Raw genomic sequence first — 21893 nt, forward strand, 5'->3', positions numbered from 1 at the left:
TAGATCAATATTACGTTTGAACTTTTACTCATTTTGTACAGAATAATTCATTCCTGAGGTTACTGAACAAATTCTGTATAATTTTTGTGGAAAGTTATTATCGTTTCGTTTATTTTATTTAAAATAACCATATGGTTTGTTTGGTATACAAATCAGTAGGCAGAAATTATTAAGAAAGAGATAGATACGTGATTATATTTCTTTTCATAATTCATAATACGAATGTATCTTTTATTTCAGTTCGTTTCATTTGATCGTATTTCTTCATATTCTTTTTTTGAAGAGAATTTAAAATAAAATTCACAACAGAAAAATAAATACTATCACTGTTGATTCTTTTGATTTAAACTATTACGATAAACAAATATAAATCATTTCGTTGCGAATGAATTTAAAAAGTTTTAAAAAGTCAGACAATCACTTTTATAAACTGTATTTTCAACCGAAGTTTCGCTAAATTTAATTTCAGTAATTGAACAGTCAATTTTGTATTTTTTTTAACTCATTTTAGGAAACCATCTGTCTTTATTAAACCAACATCGTTTGGATTTTTTTAAAAGTCGATACAACACACTTCTATAAGTCAATTTCTATTTCATAGAAACTTTAAATATTAATTTTCAAATAAAACAATAACCATCAATGAGATATTTACATTTGTTAACTTATCATTGTAATAGTTAAACTGAAGGAATAGTTGAGCAATTCGTATAAAAACAATAACGTACTAAAAGTATTAGAGTAATAATTTCTCGAGTATTTTTCTAGTTTTCGCAAGAAGTAGATAATTGCATACTTTTGCCTTGGAAACTCTTTTAAGAAGCAATATGCAACTTAAGTATTCTATACAATCACGAAACTTTCACGAAACTTGCGCGAAAGTGGTGGATACCAAATATAAAAAAATTAATCCGGGGTCCGAGAGAAACGTTCAAGCGGTGGTGGGAGGTATTGCGTTACTATAAAGATTCTTACAGATTTCTTGTAAAACTAGGACGTCATATTTATCGAGAAAAAAGTTCATCGTTAATCAAAGACTTTAATACTTTCATTATTGCTTATATCTTTTCCCATCGTTTTCTAAGAACACAATTATTGAATCATACATATCAAATATTAGAAATTTTTCTTTTTTATAGAAAATTCGACCATTTTATAAGAATTGTAAAAAAATATACAGGGTGATCCAGGTATACGCTAACATAAGTCGAGAATGCAAAATGAAAATTTTTTCGTACGAGGTTTCACTTTTCGAGAAAGATTTGTCACGCGCGTCTGACCAACACTCATTATTTCTACTTGCGCCGATGTCCAAATCGTACTTTATTTCACTCGTGTCTGATAAACGTTCAAAATCGATTTTCTCGAAAACGCCTTGCATACAAACATTTTAATCTAGATTTTCGACTTAGTTTCGACATTCTGTGTAATTGTTTATGGCACCATTAAAAAGAGGAATATGAACATCCGTATTAAAACATTCTTTAGCTTATTTGTATGCAAAGAGTCACTCTGTAATATTCTAAATAAAAATCTTGGGGAATCCTCGTAGCAACGCAATGCGTGGGTGTGCGGAGGAAAAATTAATCGACTCCTTTGATATCCTGTGTCGATACTGCATGGCTCGTCTCAGGGGAAACAAATAAAATTGCTTCTCCAATTTCCATTTCCTAAACGGTACAATTGTGTGCCACACCAATTTTACAGGAGATCAAGCGTGGAGGGGGAATTGTTTTCCAGTATTGCTGTGTCTGTGAGTAGTCTAACAATCTTTTCGAGGACGAGTGCACAACGACTGGTGCGTCATTTGCCAAACAGCCGAGCGCATGCACAGGTTTAATGTATTTTCGATCCAGTGTTTGTCAAATTACGTGCAAGACTCGTGCAAAACGTGTTAAGTGTTAAGTTTGTAACCAGCTAGAGATAACTAGCCCCTTAAGGGAGTACAAATCTTTATAAGGTTCAGAAAATCATTTATTTTTTATTTAGAAAAAACTTTAGTAATGTCCAGAAGTTGACAAAGTTATAGTAAAAATTACCAGTGTTCATATTCTCAAAATTCACTTTTTCGAATGTTAGGGTGGCTGCAAAAAATTTTTCAAGCCATATTTTTGACTCTTTAATTTTTCAGGCTTTCATTTATTAACGGAGTAGCAAACGTTTACGTAGAATGATTTTTAAATTTACGAATCAGTTTTCTACAGGTCATAATTAATACGATAAAATTGAATAAAATTCTATTTTTCAATCTCCTTCTAATAAAAGTTTCTCTCGAATAATTTCTTAACACAGTATTATTTTTTAGTGTGACAAAGTTATGTACCCCTTTAAGGTTTCCCAGCGACTCGTAAAAGACTCAGTGAAAAATCACAGAAACATTTCAAATGACAAAATTTGCTAACGAAGTAAACATTCTTTAATATATCCGTCGAGTAAATAAATAAGATTAAAAGTTTTAATTTACTTATTAAATATAAATAGTAAACGATAGAGATATAGATAAGTGTTTAATTTTCTTTGCCACATTGTCGTGAATTTCGATTGTATTAAATTGTATAAAAACGTAAACTTTAAATTTTAAGGGCGCGTGAATAATTTCATGACTTATCGAGTATATCTGTATGCATCGATAAAAATAATTTTTAAATTTTTCATCGTATCTTTCGCGAGCGTTTCTCTGCGTGCAACGAAATTACATAGAGTAACATGCAAGTGCCTACTTACACTTCTGTCGAATTTGTTACAACGTATCATAGCTCTAATCAGAATGGCAAAGCTTACATTGCAATCCCCTAAAATTCAAGCATCGTCAACTAAATTGGATCAAGCGATTGTGTGCTGTCGAGATAAGTTTCCTCGGGATTACTCTTTGATATCTCTACAACTCTTTGTCGTCCTAATCGATTCAGAACTCGAGTGGAACCGGTATTTACAAGTAGTCGTTGGGTGTAGAACAGTTTGAAGCTACCAGCTAATTAACAGCCCTCCATTTTATTTGCGTGTTCGCGGGAATACATACGTGAAAACGAATGTTCCACGTGCACAATTTTGTCGAATGTTTCTTTGAAATTCTTCGTTTCAACGTACGCAAATAAAAGCAAGGGGCGTCTCGATACGTCAATCAGTTATTACATATACAAGGAAATCGAAGAAGAAAGAAGATAGAGAGAAAAAAGGGGTCTTAACATTTCGTGGTGGCGATGAAAAAGTACCTCGGAAGTGTTCTCCATGTGTTTCGCCACGTGTTCCGCCAGCTATGGACAAACATCTCGTGTACAGTAAGATCGCCATGACCTGACGGACATTTCAAACTCGTTGTCCGATCTTCATTCGACGTGGCCTTCAGGTCACTGCGATTCGTTTATTTATAGGGTGTCATATCTTAAAACACTAGGATCCTAGTTATTCAAAAATTTTCATCGAACAAAAGTCCAAATTTCAAGTACCTTCCAAACGACAATAACAGGAAAATATTGTTCCATCAAAGTGTACACGAATGGAACACCCTATACATAAAGAGTAATATGTCTTGTAGTTATTTCGATGCAAGGACGTCGACCGGATTCGCAGACGACGAGAGAAATTAATTACGCGTTAACACGTATTTGTAAAATAACTGCACGAGTTTTAACACGTTTTAAAAATTTTTTTGTATATAATTCGATGGACGAAAGTGAACGTCGACTGCTTACCAGAATTCGAAACGAATTTTTTTTGTACCAATTTTTTGTTCTTTTTTTATTGTTTGAAAAACACGATCGACGTCTTGATTAAAGCATATAAGCCAAACATAGCACATACAGCTTCACGAAACAGTGAATAAAATATAGTCGTGTGTCATATGATTGTGTGCTTTGATTCTACATCATCACGAACTATAAAGTGAATATCTTTATATCTCTCGTTTATCTTTCGCTTGTCAGAAGGATTACTGTTCCGTGTGGATTGCTTACCAGCTTGTCCAGCTGTTTATACACCGCCGAGAAATATGGCACGCCATTCGCACTGGAACACAATATTTCATCCATCGTTTGTAAACAATTATCACAAATGTCATCAGCTATCTTTATGAAATCGTGTTATTCGGATTTCACGGTTTCTTGAAAATTTCCAAAATAAAATTCTATGTCCAGACAAGTTTTCTTGAAAATTTATAATTATATTCGAGCTTTTTAGTACAACTAAAAGTGAACTTATTATCATGACATTGTATACAGGTTGACAATGAAAATATAGAATTTTAAGGTTTGTGTACAATACAGTGTATTCGAGTTACAGTATTTTCAAATCATTCGATAACTTTATAAATTAAGCTGTAATTAAATGCAATCAAAATTAATTCTCTTGATAAGAACAGGTACAAACAGTTTTTAATAATACCTATTATGCTTAATTCACTCCTGAAATTATGCCAACATTTTGACGTAAAAGTGATTTGACAATTTTATGTTTACAGATTTCATTTTAGTATACAGAGTGTTCCACATTTTTCCGTACACACTTCAGCAGTGTGTTCTATAAGCAAAAATAAGACTAAAGTGTTATAAATAAAAAATTCATAAATGCTTTGTTAAGAAGTTATGACAAAAATATGAAATGAGATGTTTTTTTATTTACTCAAAAGATTTTGTTTAACGAGAACAACTGCTAGACGAAGGACGAAAAAATATTTTTAACGTAAAATTATGTGGATAACTTAAACATTTCTTTATCAGAGTTTAGTTTGTGTAGTTATTTTTACTGATTGTAATTGGTAGCGCTGGAACGGAGATATGAGGGGGAATACCGGAGTAGAGCGCGCGATAGCGTGTAATGGCGTTGCGAGGGAACACGTGTAGAAATATGTACGTTCATTGTTAAAATTAGAAATAAATGTGTTTAAATATAATAATGTGTTGTTTAGAATTACTGATCTGAGGCAAACGCAATCCCAACATTGTCTCTATCATTTATCTTGGGTGCTGAAGTATTTTTTCTTCGATGATAATTTTTTGTTGTCATAAAATTGTATTGTTTAAGATTATGTTCAGTAAATTGCAAAGAAACTCACAAATGCTTGCAAAAGATTGATTTTATTTTATTATGAATTTTTTTTCTTATTTTAATATCCTGAATTTCAACCTAGTTTCACAGTTTATATTTTTGTTATAATTTCTTAAAAAAGCATTTATGGATTTTTTGTTATATAACATTTTAGTCTTAGTTTTACTCGTAGAACACACTGCTGAATTGTGTACGGAAATGTGCAGAACAGCCTGTATATTCTCGTGCAAATATTTATAAGAGTTCTAAACGTGAAAAATTCTTCGATAATTCTCTCAGTCTATTAAATTCACGTCCACGGATTATAATTTTTAAATAAATAATAAAATTATGAACTTTATGTGATCACTTTATAATCCTATTATAGATTAAATGTCAAAGTTTAAGTTGCAGACTCTACATCACTCACCTTTCAAAGAGACTGTTATAGTATGTTAGTCCTTGCTCCAAGTCTACCAATAATGCAGTTACCAAGTTTGTGAAGTCCTGAAGAACTTTATCTACATCTTGATCAGGCTCCTTATCGTAACACATTGTTTGCTGCCTTGTATTTTCGTACCTGCAGCAAATAAAAATAGTCGTTAGTTTCGTATCTTTACGAAGAAACATAATATTGGAAGCAATATTAAGGGGTTATACAGGGTGTTCGGCCATCCCTGAGAAAAACTTTAATGGGGGATTCTAGAAGCCAAAATAAGACAAAAATTAAGAATATCAATTTGTTGATGGAGGCTTCGTTAAAAAGTTATTAACAATTAAATTCAAAAATTTCAAATCGTTCTGGAAAAATTATTTTCGGTTGCGGGAGTTAATTACAATCATTTTTGGTGGATACATATACCTCCGAATTCCTATCCACTTTCGAGAAAAAAATTTGTTACCAAAAATATAATGTCTGATCATGAATGAATGATTCCCCTGAAATTTCGTGTTTCAAATCGTTCGGAAAAAATAATTTTTAGTGGCACGGGTCGATTACAATCATTTTTGGTGAATAAACATACCCTCGAAATCCTACGCATTTTCGAGAAAAAAATTCCTTATCAAAAATCTAATTAGGTGCCTAAATTTTTCGACGAAAAAAGAAAATTTGAAATCGTTTTGAAAAAATTATTTTCGATTGGGGGGGTCAATTATAATCATTTTTGGTGAATAGACATACCCCCGAAATTCTAACCACTTTCTAGAAAAAAATTCTTACTCCTCAAATCTAATATTATACTCCACTAACCATTCAAGAGTTCCCTTTCTCAAGGCAGTTATAATTTCTCCACGAATCTCCTTGTTGAATGGACAACACGTTCGGTATGCTGTCATGTTTGACAGTAGACCCAAACATCTGCAAAAGACAAAAAGGAATTGGCTAATAAAATCAGTAAGAAAGGCACGCTTATTTCGAGGCACCCTATTTATTATAAGAATATCTATGAAAATATAGATTGACCGTTAATGTCAAAATTCATTTCCTATCCGTTACCACGTTTTACTAATCGTAATCTTCGATCTAACTAATAACTGTTCTCCCTGTTGAGAGCTTCCTCTGACCTTTCCCTGGAAGAACCACTCACCCGAGAAGGTAATCCAGCTTAGAGATCGATGGTCGATGCAACGGTGGAAAGAGCACTCGATGTTGTTGGACTTTCTTCAACGAGACTTCGAGAAATTCGTTGAAAGATTCGGCTAGACACAGCTCCTCGTGACGGGACAGCGCATCGGTGTGCCATAATTTGTCCAGTTCCTGCAGCCACGAACGAACGTTTCAAGGAAACAGCGAGAAGCAGACGAAAACGAGTATCGAACGATTTAATGGATACCTGAAGAAGACGATGAAGAATTCTTGGATCGCAGGTTGGCTGTCGAGACGTCGCTACCCACCTGACTAATGCTTGCTGCAATTCAGTGACATCACCTTGGACGGCGTGCTGATGAAGAATCGTTAGTGCCGTTTGAAGCAATTCTCCCGTGAAGTCTGCCTGAACAGTGCAAATTGAATCATGTATGCGAAACGAAGTACACTAAATACGAACAAACATGTTCTCTGCTCTGTCGATAACATACGTTTCAATGTACGTCGGTAATTAATTGTGCACGATGGAAAACAACTTCGTTAATAGTTTTACTCAATTATTTTTTCTTACAAAGGTTTGAAATTTATGATCAATTCGATTGCTGTTATACTAAATAATAATAGCAGCTATACAAGGAATATTTACTTATTACACTGGTTTATGGATCTGTACTTTAAACACGGAATGGAAACATTTCTGGAAGTAGGATCATTAATTTTTGGTACATCTTATGTCATGGTTTTGTTGATAAAAATACATTGTATGCATTTGATAAGGCGTACCCCTAGTTTGTTCATCTCATGATTGAGAAACACTGTGCAAATTGGATCGTATATGTGAAACACAGTACACAATATACGAATAAACATGTTCTCTGCTCTGTCGATAACATACGTTTCAATTTACGTCGGTAATTAATTGTGTACGATGGAAAACAACTTCGTTAATAGTTCTACTCGATTATCTTTTCTTACAAAAGTTTGAAATTTATGATCAATTCGATTGCTGTTATACTAAATAATAATAGCAGCTGTGCAAGGAATATTTATTTCGATATTAAACTGAGTTATGGATCTGCACTTCGTAACACGAAAAGGAAAAATTTCTAGAAGTAGGATCATTAATTTTTGGTACATCTTGTGTCATGGTTTTGTTGATAAATATGCATTGTATGCATTTGATAAGGCGTACCCCTTGTTTACTCATCTCATGGTTGAGAAACACTGTGTAGAGTCGTTCCTGTTGCCTGAACTCTCCCCAGTTGTCTTCTTCGGACGTTCCTCTGTCTTCTCTTGTCGATAGCCACAGCCTTAACCTAATTCTACCCTGAATAGTACTTCGTTGCGTTCTGGCCTTCAGTTCGTACCATTTATCCAGTCCGGTGCTCGGAATCTCCTGTTAACAGAATGATCTCGGTTGTCCGGTACCAGATAATGGTTAAAATTGTTGAATTAAAATATTATACGAACCAATGCCCGCGATAATAATATTTTTGAAATTGTTAGTCGATTTTAGCATTTTACTATAAAACGTTGTCGACCCTTTCGATCGACTCTGTTTTAAGTACTAAATTTTTGAAGCGTAACAAATTTTGTTTAAACAGAGTCTACAACCTAACGTTTTTTAAATTAACGTTAAATTATGGAAATCATCGTAATCGTTTCGTTCCAGCATGTGTTTTTGCAAAATGCTGTAAAAGTAGACGTGGCCTTGGATAACGAGTTCATTTTATACTGACTATGATCGTTGCAGGCTAATTTAAATACAAATCAGAATATTACTTATCGTTGAAATGGAAAAATTAAAACCATCATTTTCTTCAAATACTTTTTAACTTGTAACACATAAAAATTTACCTTATGAATTTTTATGATAAATTATAAACTATACAGAAAACTGAACAGTAAGAAAATAGTTGAACACCAAAAAATATTTCACCATTCTATTTATTTTGCTTCTGTCACTTTTAGTCTATCGAAATAATATATCTGATAAATTATTGGAACGTATCCAATAACAAATTGTTCGTGTAGCATAAATTCAACGATGAAAAGTATTTAGTTTAACATATAAATCAGTTTAAACGTAAATATATTTCATTACTTCTCTAATGAATAATTCAAAACTTAAAATCAATGGTTAATGGGAGCATCATAATTCATCGAAAACACGGCGACGCCATCAGAATTTTCATTCCGGGCACAATCGTGTTTCCGATAAATTTTAATAATAATACCTTCCAGGTTCGCTAAAACCTTTGGACAAAGCGTCATTTAATTTTTGAAACAATTTGATTCAAACTTCCAGACGCAGAACTCATTATTATTAAAATTAATCAGGGACACGTTCGCGCTTTCGAAATTAATATTCTGGAAGTGTAATCGTGTTTTCGATGAATTGTAATGCTCTCGTCAACCGTTGATTTTAATTTTTAATTGTATAAAAAGAAAAGAGAAAAGAGAAACAGAACGAGGAAGTAACTTTGTTGAAAGATTGAAGTTTGAAGATTGTCTAATCTGCGCGTTAATAAAAATGTAAATGAAAACAAAAGTCAATTCAAATGTATAAAAATATTAACTAAAAGTTTTACTGATTCAGGATTATTACAGAACTGTGGACGTTCGAATTTTACAACATCACTTGACAATTATAACATGTAAATGAATGTTTTTCTGTTTCTAAAATTCTAAATGAAAATTCAACAATTTGTTGAATCGTCTAACGTAACAGTACTTTCAAGACTTTGAATACACTTTTGCACACGTTTCGATAAACTATTTTGTACGCATGAATTAATTGTAGTATTAAATAATTAAGAAACTATAAACTTCATATGCACCTAGGTTATTTAATAGAAAAGTAGCATTTGTTTTACGAAAATATAAAGTCAAAGACGTCAAAACAGAATTACTTAAATATCTTCGTTATTTATAAATATAAAAAAATTGTTATAGGTAAACTACGGTTTCATTACTGATTCAGGATTATTACAGAACTATTCGAATTTTCATATACATTTTTCTCAATATGTAATCTAGAAGATTCTAGAGGCCAAAATAAGACGAAAATCAAGAATATCAATTTGTTGATCGAGGATTCATTAAAAAATTATTAATGTTTAAAGTTCCGCCCGTACAGAAATTTTATCTCAAAAATGTGCAGGATTTCGTGGGTATGTCTATTCACCAAAAATGATTGTAATTGACCCCCGCAAACGAAAATAATTTTTTCAGAACGATTTGCGAGTTTTTAATTTTGTCGAAAAATTTCACACCTTCTCGAATTTTTTTCTAGGAAATGAGTAGGATTTCGGGGATCTGATTCTTCACCAAAAATGATTGTAATTGATTCCTACAGACAAAAATATTTTTTTCAGAACGATTTGAAACTTTTCAATTTCGCCGAAAAATTTAGGCACCTACCCCTGTCGATTTTTCTTAAAAATTCGTTTTTGATGTTTAGTAATTTTATTTGATGCCCTACAGAAAAGTTGTGTAATACTTTTTTGTAGGTACTCATGAGCTCTACTTCAGAAAAAAGTTTCATTGAAATATATTCACTATTGTAGGAGTTATGGCTGTTTGAAAATTCGACAATTTTTATTGGGTTTTTCTCAATTTACGAGGTCAAGGATCAACTTTTCGAATATTTTTACGATTTATACATATTCTCCATCAAAATACGCGTCGTTTGCGTGTTTGAAAATTAAAATCGTCCAATCCGTTCAGAAGTTATGACGTTTTAAAAATTCGCATGAAATTTCCGGGAACGATTTCTGGCCTGAAATTAGATTTTCGGTAAGGTATTTTTTTCTAGAAAATGCGTAGGAATTCGGGGATATGTGTAATGACCAAAAATGATTGTAATTGACCCCCGCAAACGAAAATAATTTTTTCTGAACGATTTGCGAGTTTTTAATTTTGTCGAAAAATTTCACACCTTCTCGAATTTTTTTCTGGGAAATGAGTAGGATTTCGGGGATCTGATTCTTCACCAAAAATGATTGTAATTGATTCCTACAGCCAAAAATATTTTTTTCAGAACGATTTGAAACTTTTCAATTTCGCCGAAAAATTTAGGCACCTGGGTCGATTTTTCTTAAAAATTCGTTTTTGATTTTTAGTAATTTTATTTGATGCCCCACAGAAAAGTTGTGTAATACTTTTTTGTAGGTACTCATGAGCTCTACTTCAGAAAAAAGTTTCATTGAAATATATTCACTATTGTAGGAGTTATGGCTGTTTGAAAATTCGACAATTTTTATTGGGTTTTTCTCAATTTACGAGGTCAAGGATCAACTTTTCGAATATTTTTACGATTTATACATATTCTCCATCAAAATACGCGTCGTTTGCGTTTTTGAAAATTAAAATCGTCCAATCCGTTCAGAAGTTATGACGTTTTAAAAATTCGCATGAAATTTCGGGGAACGATTTCTGGCCTGAAATTAGATTTTCGGTAAGGAATTTTTTTCTCGAAAATGCGTAGGAATTCGGGGATATGTGTAATGACCAAAAATGATTGTAATTGACCCCCGCAAACGAAAATAATTTTTTCAGAACGATTTGAAACTTTTCAATTTCGCCGAAAAATTTAGGCACCTACCCCTGTCGATTTTTCTTAAAAATTCGTTTTTGATTTTTAGTAATTTTATTTGATGCCCCACAGAAAAGTTGTGTAATACTTTTTTGTAGGTACTCATGAGCTCTACTTCAGAAAAAAGTTTCATTGAAATATATTCACTATTGTAGGAGTTATGGCTGTTTGAAAATTCGACCATTTTTATTGGGTTTTTCTCAATTTACGGGGTCAAGGATCAACTTTTGGAATATTTTTACGATTTATACATATTCTCCACCAAAATACGCGTCGTTTGCGTTTTTGAAAATTAAAATCGTCCAATCCGTTCAGAAGTTATGACGTTTTAAAGACTCGCATAAAATTTCGGGGAACGATTTCTGGCCTGAAATTAGATTTTCGGTAAAGAATTTTTTTCTGGAAAATGCGTAGGAATTCGGGGGTATGTGTAATGACCAAAAATGATTGTAATTGACCCCCGCACACGAAAATATTTTTTTTAGAACGATTTGAAATTTTTGAATTTAATTGTTAATAACTTTTTAACGGAGCCTCCATCAAGAAATTGGTATTTTTGATTTTCGTCTTATTTTGGCCTCTAGAATCCCCCACTAAAATTTTTCCCAGGGGTGACCGAACACCCTGTATATTTATTTATGTATATATTTATATACATGTATTTATATTTCCTCTATAATTTGTCAATGCAATGTAATCATTTGAACCAAATAAATTAAAGTAACAGAGTAACAGTAAACGGTTTGTATATTCAAATTTCTACGATAACAGGAGCCAAACAAAATTCATTGAAACGCCTGTTACTTAATATTCAAGTTTACGTTCGGTTGTTACGCGAGTATCGAAGTTCGTTAGAACTTCCATTAGTTTGGTTCAACTATATTACATCCTAATCATCGCCGCCAGAACATCCAATTAGAACCAACAGTTATGGCATCGTATTCCGATCACGATTTCGCGCCGCGTTAGTCACGATATCGAAATTCACAGCTGCGTTTCATGTAATTAGCAGAGGAAGAATCTTCAATGGCGTAATTACGTGGTTCAAATTGACCGAATAATCGTGGTAGACACGGATTACCTGAAGCGGAATATTCACGCAGCCCAGAAAGTCATCTTGGCCACCCGATCTTGCACTCTGCGCGATCTGCTTGAAGAATCGCCCAAGCCCCTTCACGCCTCGTACCTCGTTCAGCTTGCTAACAGCGTCGAATACCGAGGACTCGTCGTCGTGGTCCCTAAAACTATGTCTGTCAGGACAACGGAAACACTTCCGAGCAGAAGATACACGTTCGTGGACGCGAAATAATAATCATCGTTCGGCGTCACTCGCAAGAGGAAACCGCGAACTGTAGCTCAAATTATTCATATATTTTTCTCTCATATCTGGGTATATCTAATTACAGTGAATAACGTTCCTCAGATTTTTACGTAGAATATATTTGGACGATCTTTACGAAAATAAAATTTTTAAAGGGGTGATACGTTAAAGTAAAACGAAAGTCGAAACTGACGAAATTGCGTTTGAGATGTTTCTCCTTCTCGAACTGTAAAGAAGGTGATGAGAAAAGGGTTCACGAAACTTTCTGGAGACTAAACCACACTGAAAACATTATTTAAATAGTTTAATGGTTTGGATTTTTCTTTCAATGGTAGGCTGTTTTCTACTGAGATTTTGAAGGGGCATTTATTCATGTTATAAGCATTCATCAAAAAATATTAAAAATTGTGGGAATTGTAATTTCTTGTTTAAATGCGTTTTTTTAAGCTGGCAAATTTGGAGAGAATATTTAGAAAACACCTCTTTATTGTTGGAACTAGAGGTTTATAAAAATATTGAGTTTTAGTATTGTTTTAAATATACTAAAGACAGAAGGATAGTTAAAAAATAGAAATTCGAAACTTGAAGCGTTGCCATTTCTTTATTTATCAGGATTTTGATTTCTCCCTAGTTTCTACTATAACTACACCCTTCCTAATGAAGATACTTTTTCCCCTTCTGTGGAGCACCTTTTTCAGAAGAGCCATTAAACAGGACGTTATAACTCCTACAATTTCTAATATTTTTGGATGAAAAAAATACTGTACATACTTATAAGATGAATCAATATATCTGAAAAATCTCAGTACAAAACAGCTTTCCCACTATTAACAAAAGAATCATAAAAAAGGCCAAAGAAGTGACAGCAATACTTCCTTAAACGGCGCAATGGATTTCGATGGAAACTTCGTATTTAACTTCGACTATACAGGGTGTTCGGCCACCCCTTGGAAAAATTTTAATGGGGAATTCTAGAGGCCAAAATAAGACGAAAATCAAGATTACAAAATTGTTGACGGAGGCTTCGTTAAAAAGTTATTAACGTTTAAAGTTCTGCCCGTACAGAATTTTTTTCTTGAAAATGCGTAAGATTTCGGGGATATGTGTACTGACCAAATATGATTGTAATTGACTCCCGCAACCGAAAATAATTTTTCCAAAACGATTTGAAATTTTTTTTTTCCGCCGAAAAACTTCACACCTTCTCGAATTTTTTGCTAGGAAGTGAGTAGGATTTCGAGGGTATGTATATCCACCAAAAATGATTGTAATTGACCCCCGCAACTAAAAATTATTTTTTCAGAACGATTTGAAACACATGAAATTTCAGGGGAATCATTCATTCATGATCAGACATTATATTTTCGGTAACGAATTTTTTTCTCGAAAGTGGATAGGATTTCGGAGGTATGTGTATTCACCAAAAATGATTGTAATTGACTCTTGCAATCAAAAATAATTTTTTCAAAATGATTTGAAATTTTTTAATTTAATTGTTAATAACTTTTTAACGAAGCCTCAGTCAAGAAATTGGTATTCTCGATTGTTCGTCTTATTTTGGCCTCTAGAATCCCCCATTAAAATTTTCCCCAGGGTTGGCCGAACACCCTGTATTTCAAATAAAATCGATCGATAATGATAGAGTATTTTGAATTTTCTTGCAAAAAAAAAAAAGGATAATTTGAACGAATGTTAAAATTGAATCTCGCGTTTAAAAATTACAGAAATGATTTTCGTATTTTGTAGCTGGTAAGAATAATCGTCTTTCAACGACGCTACTCACCATATGTCCAGGTGCAGGATGTCCGTGTTGATGTCGTCGATGTCGCTGGAAAGAAGAACACGGAAACGTTAGCTGTCGTCGTCTGTTCGACTTAATTCCACGTAACGCGACATAATGCGTTTCCGATTGCACATCAATTAGAAGGGAGACAAGTCACCCGGAACACTTGGTGCTGCTTACAAACGAAACTTCTCGTTCCAGTGGGGGCTCAGCGTGTGAGGCTTCACCGTGGTCGCGCGTATAAACTTTGCTGGAACCGCGCCGCTTAAGGACTCTCGGTGCTCGCGTCTGCTCGTGTGCTCCTTGCGCTTGAACGACAGCCTGAAACTGATTTCGAACAGCTATAATAACTTCCCAGAGCTCGTTCCTCTCTCGTTCCCGTTGCGTATCTCGGTTCCCACGAATTCCTACCGTTCGCAATATCGATAAACGAGTAGTGGTCTCCTCTATTATTCCGCCATATTGGAGTATCACGTACGAGCGATACTTCGGTCGTCTTATCTTTACAGAATGCGCAGGATGGAACGATCGAGCACGAAAAATAAGCGATTCGACGTGTAGAATAGGGTGGTCCTTATTTTTCGACTTTCGATTACTTTTTGACTCATCCTCCCAGATTGTGACACTTGGTGAAAAAAAGTTCTGAGCAGAATTTTGAAATTTTTATGGTTTCATGTGAGAGTCGGATGCACTTGCACCACCTTATACCAAAGTTGTCGACTGATATTTTTTAGCGAAATTATAATTCCTTACGTCTAAAACAATAACGCGAGTGTGATTTTCATTGTTATATTTAGAATCCTATACAATACAGCGTCTGGAGTAGAAAAGTATAGTACATATTAGGGTGAGCCTTATTTTTCGACTTCCGATTTTGTTCGATCTTACCCTCTCAAATTATGGCATTTTGAGAGAAAATAACGTGTGCAAAATTTGAGAGTGATTGGAAAACGGGAACCTGTGGCACATTTGAGTTAAAATTTTTAAATTATAGATGATTTCACGTCCATTTAAGACATAATTGTATTGTGCTATTTTAGAAGTATTAATGAATGTTTTTAAATGGAAGTACAATTTCTCAGATATACAGGGTGTTTGGCCACCCTTAGAAAAAATTTTAACGGGAGATTCTAGAGACCAAAATAAGACGAAAATCAAGGATACTAATTTGTTGATTGAGGCTTTGTTACAAAGTTATAGAACCATTTCCGGCCACACAGTATATTTTCGGTAAAGAATTTTTTTCTCGAAAGTGCGTAGGATTTCGAGGGTATGTGTATTGACCAAAAATAATTGTAACTGACCCTTGCAACTGAAAACAATTTTTTCAAAACGATTTGAAATTCTTTTTGCGCCGAAAAATTTAGGCACCTATTTAAATACTACCCTGTCGATCTTTTTTTAAATTCGTATTTCATTTTTAATAAATTTGTTTGACAAAGTTGAAAAAGTTTCATTGAAATATATTTACTATTGTAGGAGTTATGACCGTTTGAAAATTGGGCCAGTTTTAGGAGGTTCTTCTCACTTCACGGTATTAGGGAACAACTTTCCGAATATTCTTGAAATTTCTACATATTCTTCGTCAAAATACGCGTAGTTTGCTTTCTGAAACATTAAAATCGTCCAATCCGTTCAAAAGTTATGACGCTTTAAAGATTTGCATGAAATTTCGGGCAAACATTTCTGGCCAGAAATTATATTTTTGGTAAGGAATTTTTTTCACGAAAATGGCTAGGATTTCGAGGGTATGTTTATTGACCAAAAATGATTGCAATTAACCCCTGCAATTAAAAATAATTTTTCCAGAACGACTTAAAATTTTCTTTTTCACCGAAAAATTTAACCAACTACCCCTGTCGATTTTTCTTAAAAATTCGTTTTTCATTTTTAGTAATTTTGTTTGACGCCCTATAGAAAAGTTGTTTAATACTTTCTTGTAGGTATCTATGAGCTCTACTTCTATACTAAATTTTATTGAGATATGTTCACTATTGTAGAAGTTATGGACGTTTGAAGATTGGGCCATTTTTATTGGGTTTTTTCATTTCATGGTGTTAAGGAACAACTTTTCGAGCAATTTTGGAATTTCTACATATTCTTCACGTAAATACGCGTTGTTTACCTTTCGAAATATTGAAATCCTCTAATCTGTTCAGAAGTTATGATATTTTAAACATTTGCATGAAATTTTGAGGAAGTATTTCTGACCAAAAATTATATTTTCGATAAAGAATTTTTTTTCTCGAAAGTGCGTAGGATTTGAAGCGTATGTGTATTGATCAAAAATTATTGTAATTGATTCCCACAAATGAAAATAATTTTTTTAGAACAATTTGAAATTTTTTAATATTGCCAAAGAATTTCATACCTACTCGAATTTTTTTCTCGAAAATGCGTAGGATTTCGAGGGTATATCTATTCACCAAAAATTATGGTAATTGACCCCCGCAATCGAAAATAATTTTTCCAGAATGATTTGAAATTTTTTAATTTAATTTTTTAATAACTGTTTAACGAAACCTCAACCAACAAATTGATATTCTTGATTTTCGTCTTATTTTGGCCTCTAGAATTTCTCATTAAAATTTTTTCCAGGAGTGGTTGAACACTCTGTATATATTGATAATATTTGTATATTACTTTCAACAATAAGGCCATAGGAACAAGAAGCGTCTCTTATTAATTGTTATTTAGTCATCGTTAAGAGTTTGACGTGTGCAGTTCGCAAAATATTATTCATAGAGAAAGTGAATGTGTAGAAAAATGAAGACCAGAAGTTTGGATGAAATATATTTGTTGAAGCATGACGAAAGTAAAATTATTGGAACAAAGCTTCCTAGTAATAGACTAGTATTGTGTGTGTTATTTTATAACGTACGGAAAATAAAATTGGATCTCGAGACAAGTGTCGCGATCGTGATCAAAGCTTAAAAACTATTAGCATTACATGAAACTTGGTGTATAAGAAGAAGAAAGAATTATGGCTGTGTACTTGAAAAATGGTTTCTAGGATCTCCTCTTCTACTAACACAACAATCAAGCAGCTTTTATGAATGACGTGGCAGTCAATGTGTTAAGTGAGAAAAAGGGAAGTAATGTGAAAATACGTGAAATTGCACTTATTGCAATTAATCGTTCACCAACTTGTAATTATAATCTAGTTTATTTTAATTTTCGAAGAAATTGTTGAAAATCGATATAAAACGGTTATTAATTTATGATTTGAATATAGTCAGAAACTAGACGAGATCGTTAACGAATTGTCTGTAAATATTGAAATAGAACATGTCGTTGAAACTACCTGAGTTTTTAAAACGTCACACAGTGTTCGAAAACGGAGATTTAGACGCGAAAAATTCCACTTTTTGACCATCTCCAATCAACATCTCCAAGAAACATTACTTATCCCTAGAAATTGTTTAAATATGTTAATTTTTACTCAGAAACTCGACGTTTCTATTCTTTCTGGAAATCTGTTTTTGCAGTTCATATTTCTTGTTCTAGGAAATAATGTTATTACAACGGTTTCATTTTGTACTGTACGAATCTTGCACAGGAAGGTACACACTCTATTTTAGAATAAAAATATCAAAAAGAACCAATTTTAGTATGGAGTTATCGTAAGTTTCTCCAATAGGATTTATCAGATTTGTACGTATTGATCAAAATTCCACCACTGGCTTGTAGTTTGTGTTCATTTCTTTGGTTTATCTGAAAATCAGCTGCTACTTTTTTAACAATATAGCTTTAAAGTTCTAGACTTATTCTTATTATTCCTATTTTCTATTATTTTCTTCATTATTTACGTACATTATATAATTAAAAATTTTATGCAGCAGTGAAACTTTCATAGTAAATACATTTCGTTTTTTTCTTTAATAATTTAATTTTCATTCAACATAAAATAATGTAAAAATTACTAAGCACAATTAATGTTAACAGCGTTAATAATCGTTCGTAAACTCGTTTTTATGGATTTATGCACTTTCAGGGTGAAATATAATTTTTCGCGTCTGAATTGCCATTTTCGAGCACCGTGCGTCATCGCGAAAATAGTTCTTACAGCGCTTCCAGTTGTCTCATGGCCAGCTTCTCCACGTTCGGCATGATCGCTGTCTAGAATTTGGCCCGGAAACGACGAAAATGTGACACCGATGGCACGTGGTCGAACGTGGCTCTGGTACCGCGAGTTGACGCGTAGTGACTGAATTAATCGCTTTACTGGCCCCGATGCCGCGAGAAAGACAATGGTCGCGAAATGCGCGATTCTGAATGCACGACGGCCTTATTCTGCCGCAAACCGTCGCGGACAGAACTTGCAGCATCCGGCAACTCCTCGCTGTTATCGCGTCTCATTGTGAAAATGTCTGTCGCGGTACCGTCCAGAGAACGCGCCTCTCCTGCCCCACGAATCGCCCAACATCTCCGAACGATCGATCAACTACCACCTAATAGGATTAATCGATCGCGAACGAGAGTCTTCTTCGATCGCGATTAGCGAAAATCGACGAACACTGGCGGACGAGCAGTCGAGGGGAAAAGTAAGTGGACAGGTTGCGGATGTTTGGACTTCCAAACAGTGTTACTGTCGAACAGCTTTGGACGCGTTCTTTATTAAATATCAATAATACGAGGGTTCAAGACCCTCCAAATTACTTAATAGCACAGAATTTACTGGACTTACTTAAATTTAAGGAATTTGCAATTTTACCATCTTACTGCTTCACTGGATAATAAGAAACTGATCTACGAGGGTGGTCCCAGAAGTACCTGGCCCGAGGTGTAGATGGCGGTTATTGTTAAAAAGAATGACTATGATCGGAAGTACCTTACAAAGCTTAATTTTCAAGTTCGAAGACACTACATTGTTTAGTATTTGTTTGACAGCCATTAATAGTGAACGCTCTCAGTGAATTTGTAAATATGGAAAAATTGGTCATCGTTATGTGATACAATATTTTCATTTGAAAGGTCTCAGTCCAACCAATATCAAAATTGAGCTAGATTCTATTCTAGGGGAGTCTGCTCCTTCATTTACAACAATAAAATATTGGGTGGCAGAATTTAAACGAGGCCGAACGAGCTGCCAAGACGAACACCGCAGTGGTCGACCAAATGAAGTGACCACACCGGAAATGGCGAAGAAAATCCACAAAACGGTATTGGACGATCGTCGACTGAAAAGTGTGCGAGCTTGCAGATATGGTAGACATTTCAGAAAGTGCTGTACAACGCATATTGACTGAAAATTTGGATATGAGAAAGCTGTGCGCAAGATGTGTTTAGCGTAGAATACAAATTTTGATTGTAAAGCCATTTCGTTAGTGCCCTTAAGGCAATGGAGCCCTAAAGCCATTAACGACACTAATCAAGTAAGTGACCGCGCGGCCTGACATCACCGTTGGGTCAGGGGTTTTCCGCCGGTACCTGAGACGTGTCGACCACCGTCTTGTTACCTCAAGTTACATTTAAGCCACCGCATTTTGTAATCAAGGCCAGACGTACAACAGACGTACGAGTAATTGGAACTTTGGCAGCACACAACGTGCAACGCTGGTCCTTCGAGTAAAGTCGGCACTTGACGTGCAAGCTCACCAAAGGCTTGAAGATCTTACGATCACCACAAGCCCCAACAAGATGGGTGCTCACAACGGAACAAAAACAGCGTCGTGAGGATGTTTCAATCGAGTGTTTGGTGATGTTTCACAGGAATAAAGTCGAGTTTTTGCATCGATTCATAACCATGGATGAAACCTGGGTTCATCACTTCACACCTGAGGTGAAGGAACAGTCGAAACAATGGACTGTAAAGGGAAAACCAGCTCCAAAGAAGGCGAAGACAGTTCCATCTGCTGGCAAGGTCATGGCGTCAGTTTTTTGAGATGCGCGTGGAATAATTTTCATTGATTATCTTGAAAAAGGAAAAACAGTCAACGGCAAGTATTATGGGAATTTATTGCAGCGTTTGGGTGGCAAAATCAAGGAAAAACGTCCGCATTTGGCGAAAGAGAAAGTGCTGTTTCACCAAGCAATGCACCAGTTCACACATCCGTTATTGCGATGGCCAAAATCCAGGAGTTAAAGTTCGAATTGCTCCCTCACGCACACTATTCGCCAGATTTAGCCCCCTCCGATTATTTTCTCTTTCCAAACTCGAAAAAATGGCTCGGTGGTAAAAGATTTTCCAATAATGAAGAGGTGGAGTCTGCGGTTAATGGCTATTTTGAGGAATTCGATGGTTCTCACTATAAACAGGGCATCGAAGCTATTGAGCACTGCTGGGAACAGTGTACCCAGCTAAAAGGAGATTATGTTGAAAAATAAAGATATTTGTTCCCAAATTTCTTGTGTTTTTTTTGTTAGGTCGGGTACTTCTGGGACCACCCTCGTATACTAAAGCCATTTTCGCTTTAAAATGATTTTAAAGCACCCTTCCGGAGATACGACGTAAATAAACGAAGGATGAACTTAAGATATTCTTTTACAGTAGTTGAAATAGTTGTTCACTTCAGAACGTAACTATAGTATTTAGATGTAAACAAATGAACGTGATCTTAAGTTTTAATTTTTTTATCGGGAATCAATTTGTTTTTCAATTTAAGCAACTGCAATTTCTTGTCGGTTAAATATTATTAATATCGTGGGGACTAATTTGTGCCTCACCCTGTGTTTGGACTTCCAAACATTGTTACTGTTAAACAGCTTAGGACGCGTTCTTAATTTCTTTTAAATATTAATAATACGAGGATTTAAAACCCTGCAAATTACTTGATAGCACAGAAGTTACCGGATTTACTCAAATTTATGGAATTTGCAACTTTATAATCTTACTACCCCCACAGTGGGTGGGACTAAAAGTTTAAGAAGGACTGACCCATACGATTTGCCAATCAAGACACACCCCATAATAGAATTTTTATATTTAAACAGCGATCGAACAGGACGAGCTCAGAATTCAAGATTTAAAGGATTAGATTCAGATTTTCAACTTGTACGAATTGAACCGTTGTGTATATCCGCACTGAATATTTTCTATTAACTCGTTTTATATTTATACATCCGAATTGTTAATAAATTATTGTGTTGGCAAATAAGTGTTGTTTTCTTTTCTATTTGCTAAATAATTGGCTTCACAAACTTTGTGGGAGCCAACAGTGGAAATAGCTAGAAACAGAGATGAATCAAAATAGCTTTATTGTTAGACAGGGTGAGATACGAATTAGATTCCACGATTTTTCAACCTTTTCGATGGTCTGACAAAAAAATGTTTTTTATCGAAGTTAAAAGCGACTTTTAAAAATTCTAGATTTTGTTGCTATATCCTTATAAAGTGTAAAAAGACGAATTCAAAGAGATACTAAATGGTATAATAGTGAATGGAGAAAAACGGGTTATAAAAATAAAAAATTTTCGATTTCTCATAGGTTACTTTTTCATTTAGTGTGACAATTAAAATAAGGTCCACCCTAGTGGACATATGGAACACATCATAAAGAAAAATTAATGTTTTGTTATTACCACCTGTAAACATCGTGGCATACTATTTATTAAGTTTTCCATATAATTTTTGTGTATAATT

The 21893-nt window shown here is 34.2% G+C and overlaps 1 protein-coding gene across 6 annotated transcripts in view; it reads right to left on the bottom strand.

The window, feature by feature from the left end:
- Nucleotides 1-21893, bottom strand: part of Unc-13-4a (BAI1 associated protein 3) — a 301637-nt gene that overhangs the window by 19904 nt on the left and 259840 nt on the right. For 5 of the 6 annotated variants that reach the window (XR_013080617.1, XM_076776805.1, XM_076776806.1 and 2 more), the window contains 10 exons: nt 14492-14638; nt 14312-14356; nt 12289-12445; nt 7803-8006; nt 6858-7016; nt 6612-6781; nt 6275-6382; nt 5453-5602; nt 3954-4005; nt 3213-3254 (listed from right to left, as the gene is read on the bottom strand). Coding sequence is in view for 5 of the 6 variants with exons in the window: in XM_076776805.1 (XP_076632920.1) it covers nt 3213-3254; nt 3954-4005; nt 5453-5602; nt 6275-6382; nt 6612-6781; nt 6858-7016; nt 7803-8006; nt 12289-12445; nt 14312-14356; nt 14492-14638 (1234 nt within the window). In the remaining variant the exon portion in view is untranslated. The remainder of the gene's footprint in view (nt 1-3212; nt 3255-3953; nt 4006-5452; nt 5603-6274; nt 6383-6611; nt 6782-6857; nt 7017-7802; nt 8007-12288; nt 12446-14311; nt 14357-14491; nt 14639-21893) is intronic. The other variant, XM_076776807.1, reaches the window with a different exon arrangement.

This window comes from Colletes latitarsis, chromosome 11, assembly GCF_051014445.1.
Source record: "Colletes latitarsis isolate SP2378_abdomen chromosome 11, iyColLati1, whole genome shotgun sequence".
Classification (NCBI taxonomy): domain Eukaryota; kingdom Metazoa; phylum Arthropoda; class Insecta; order Hymenoptera; family Colletidae; genus Colletes; species Colletes latitarsis.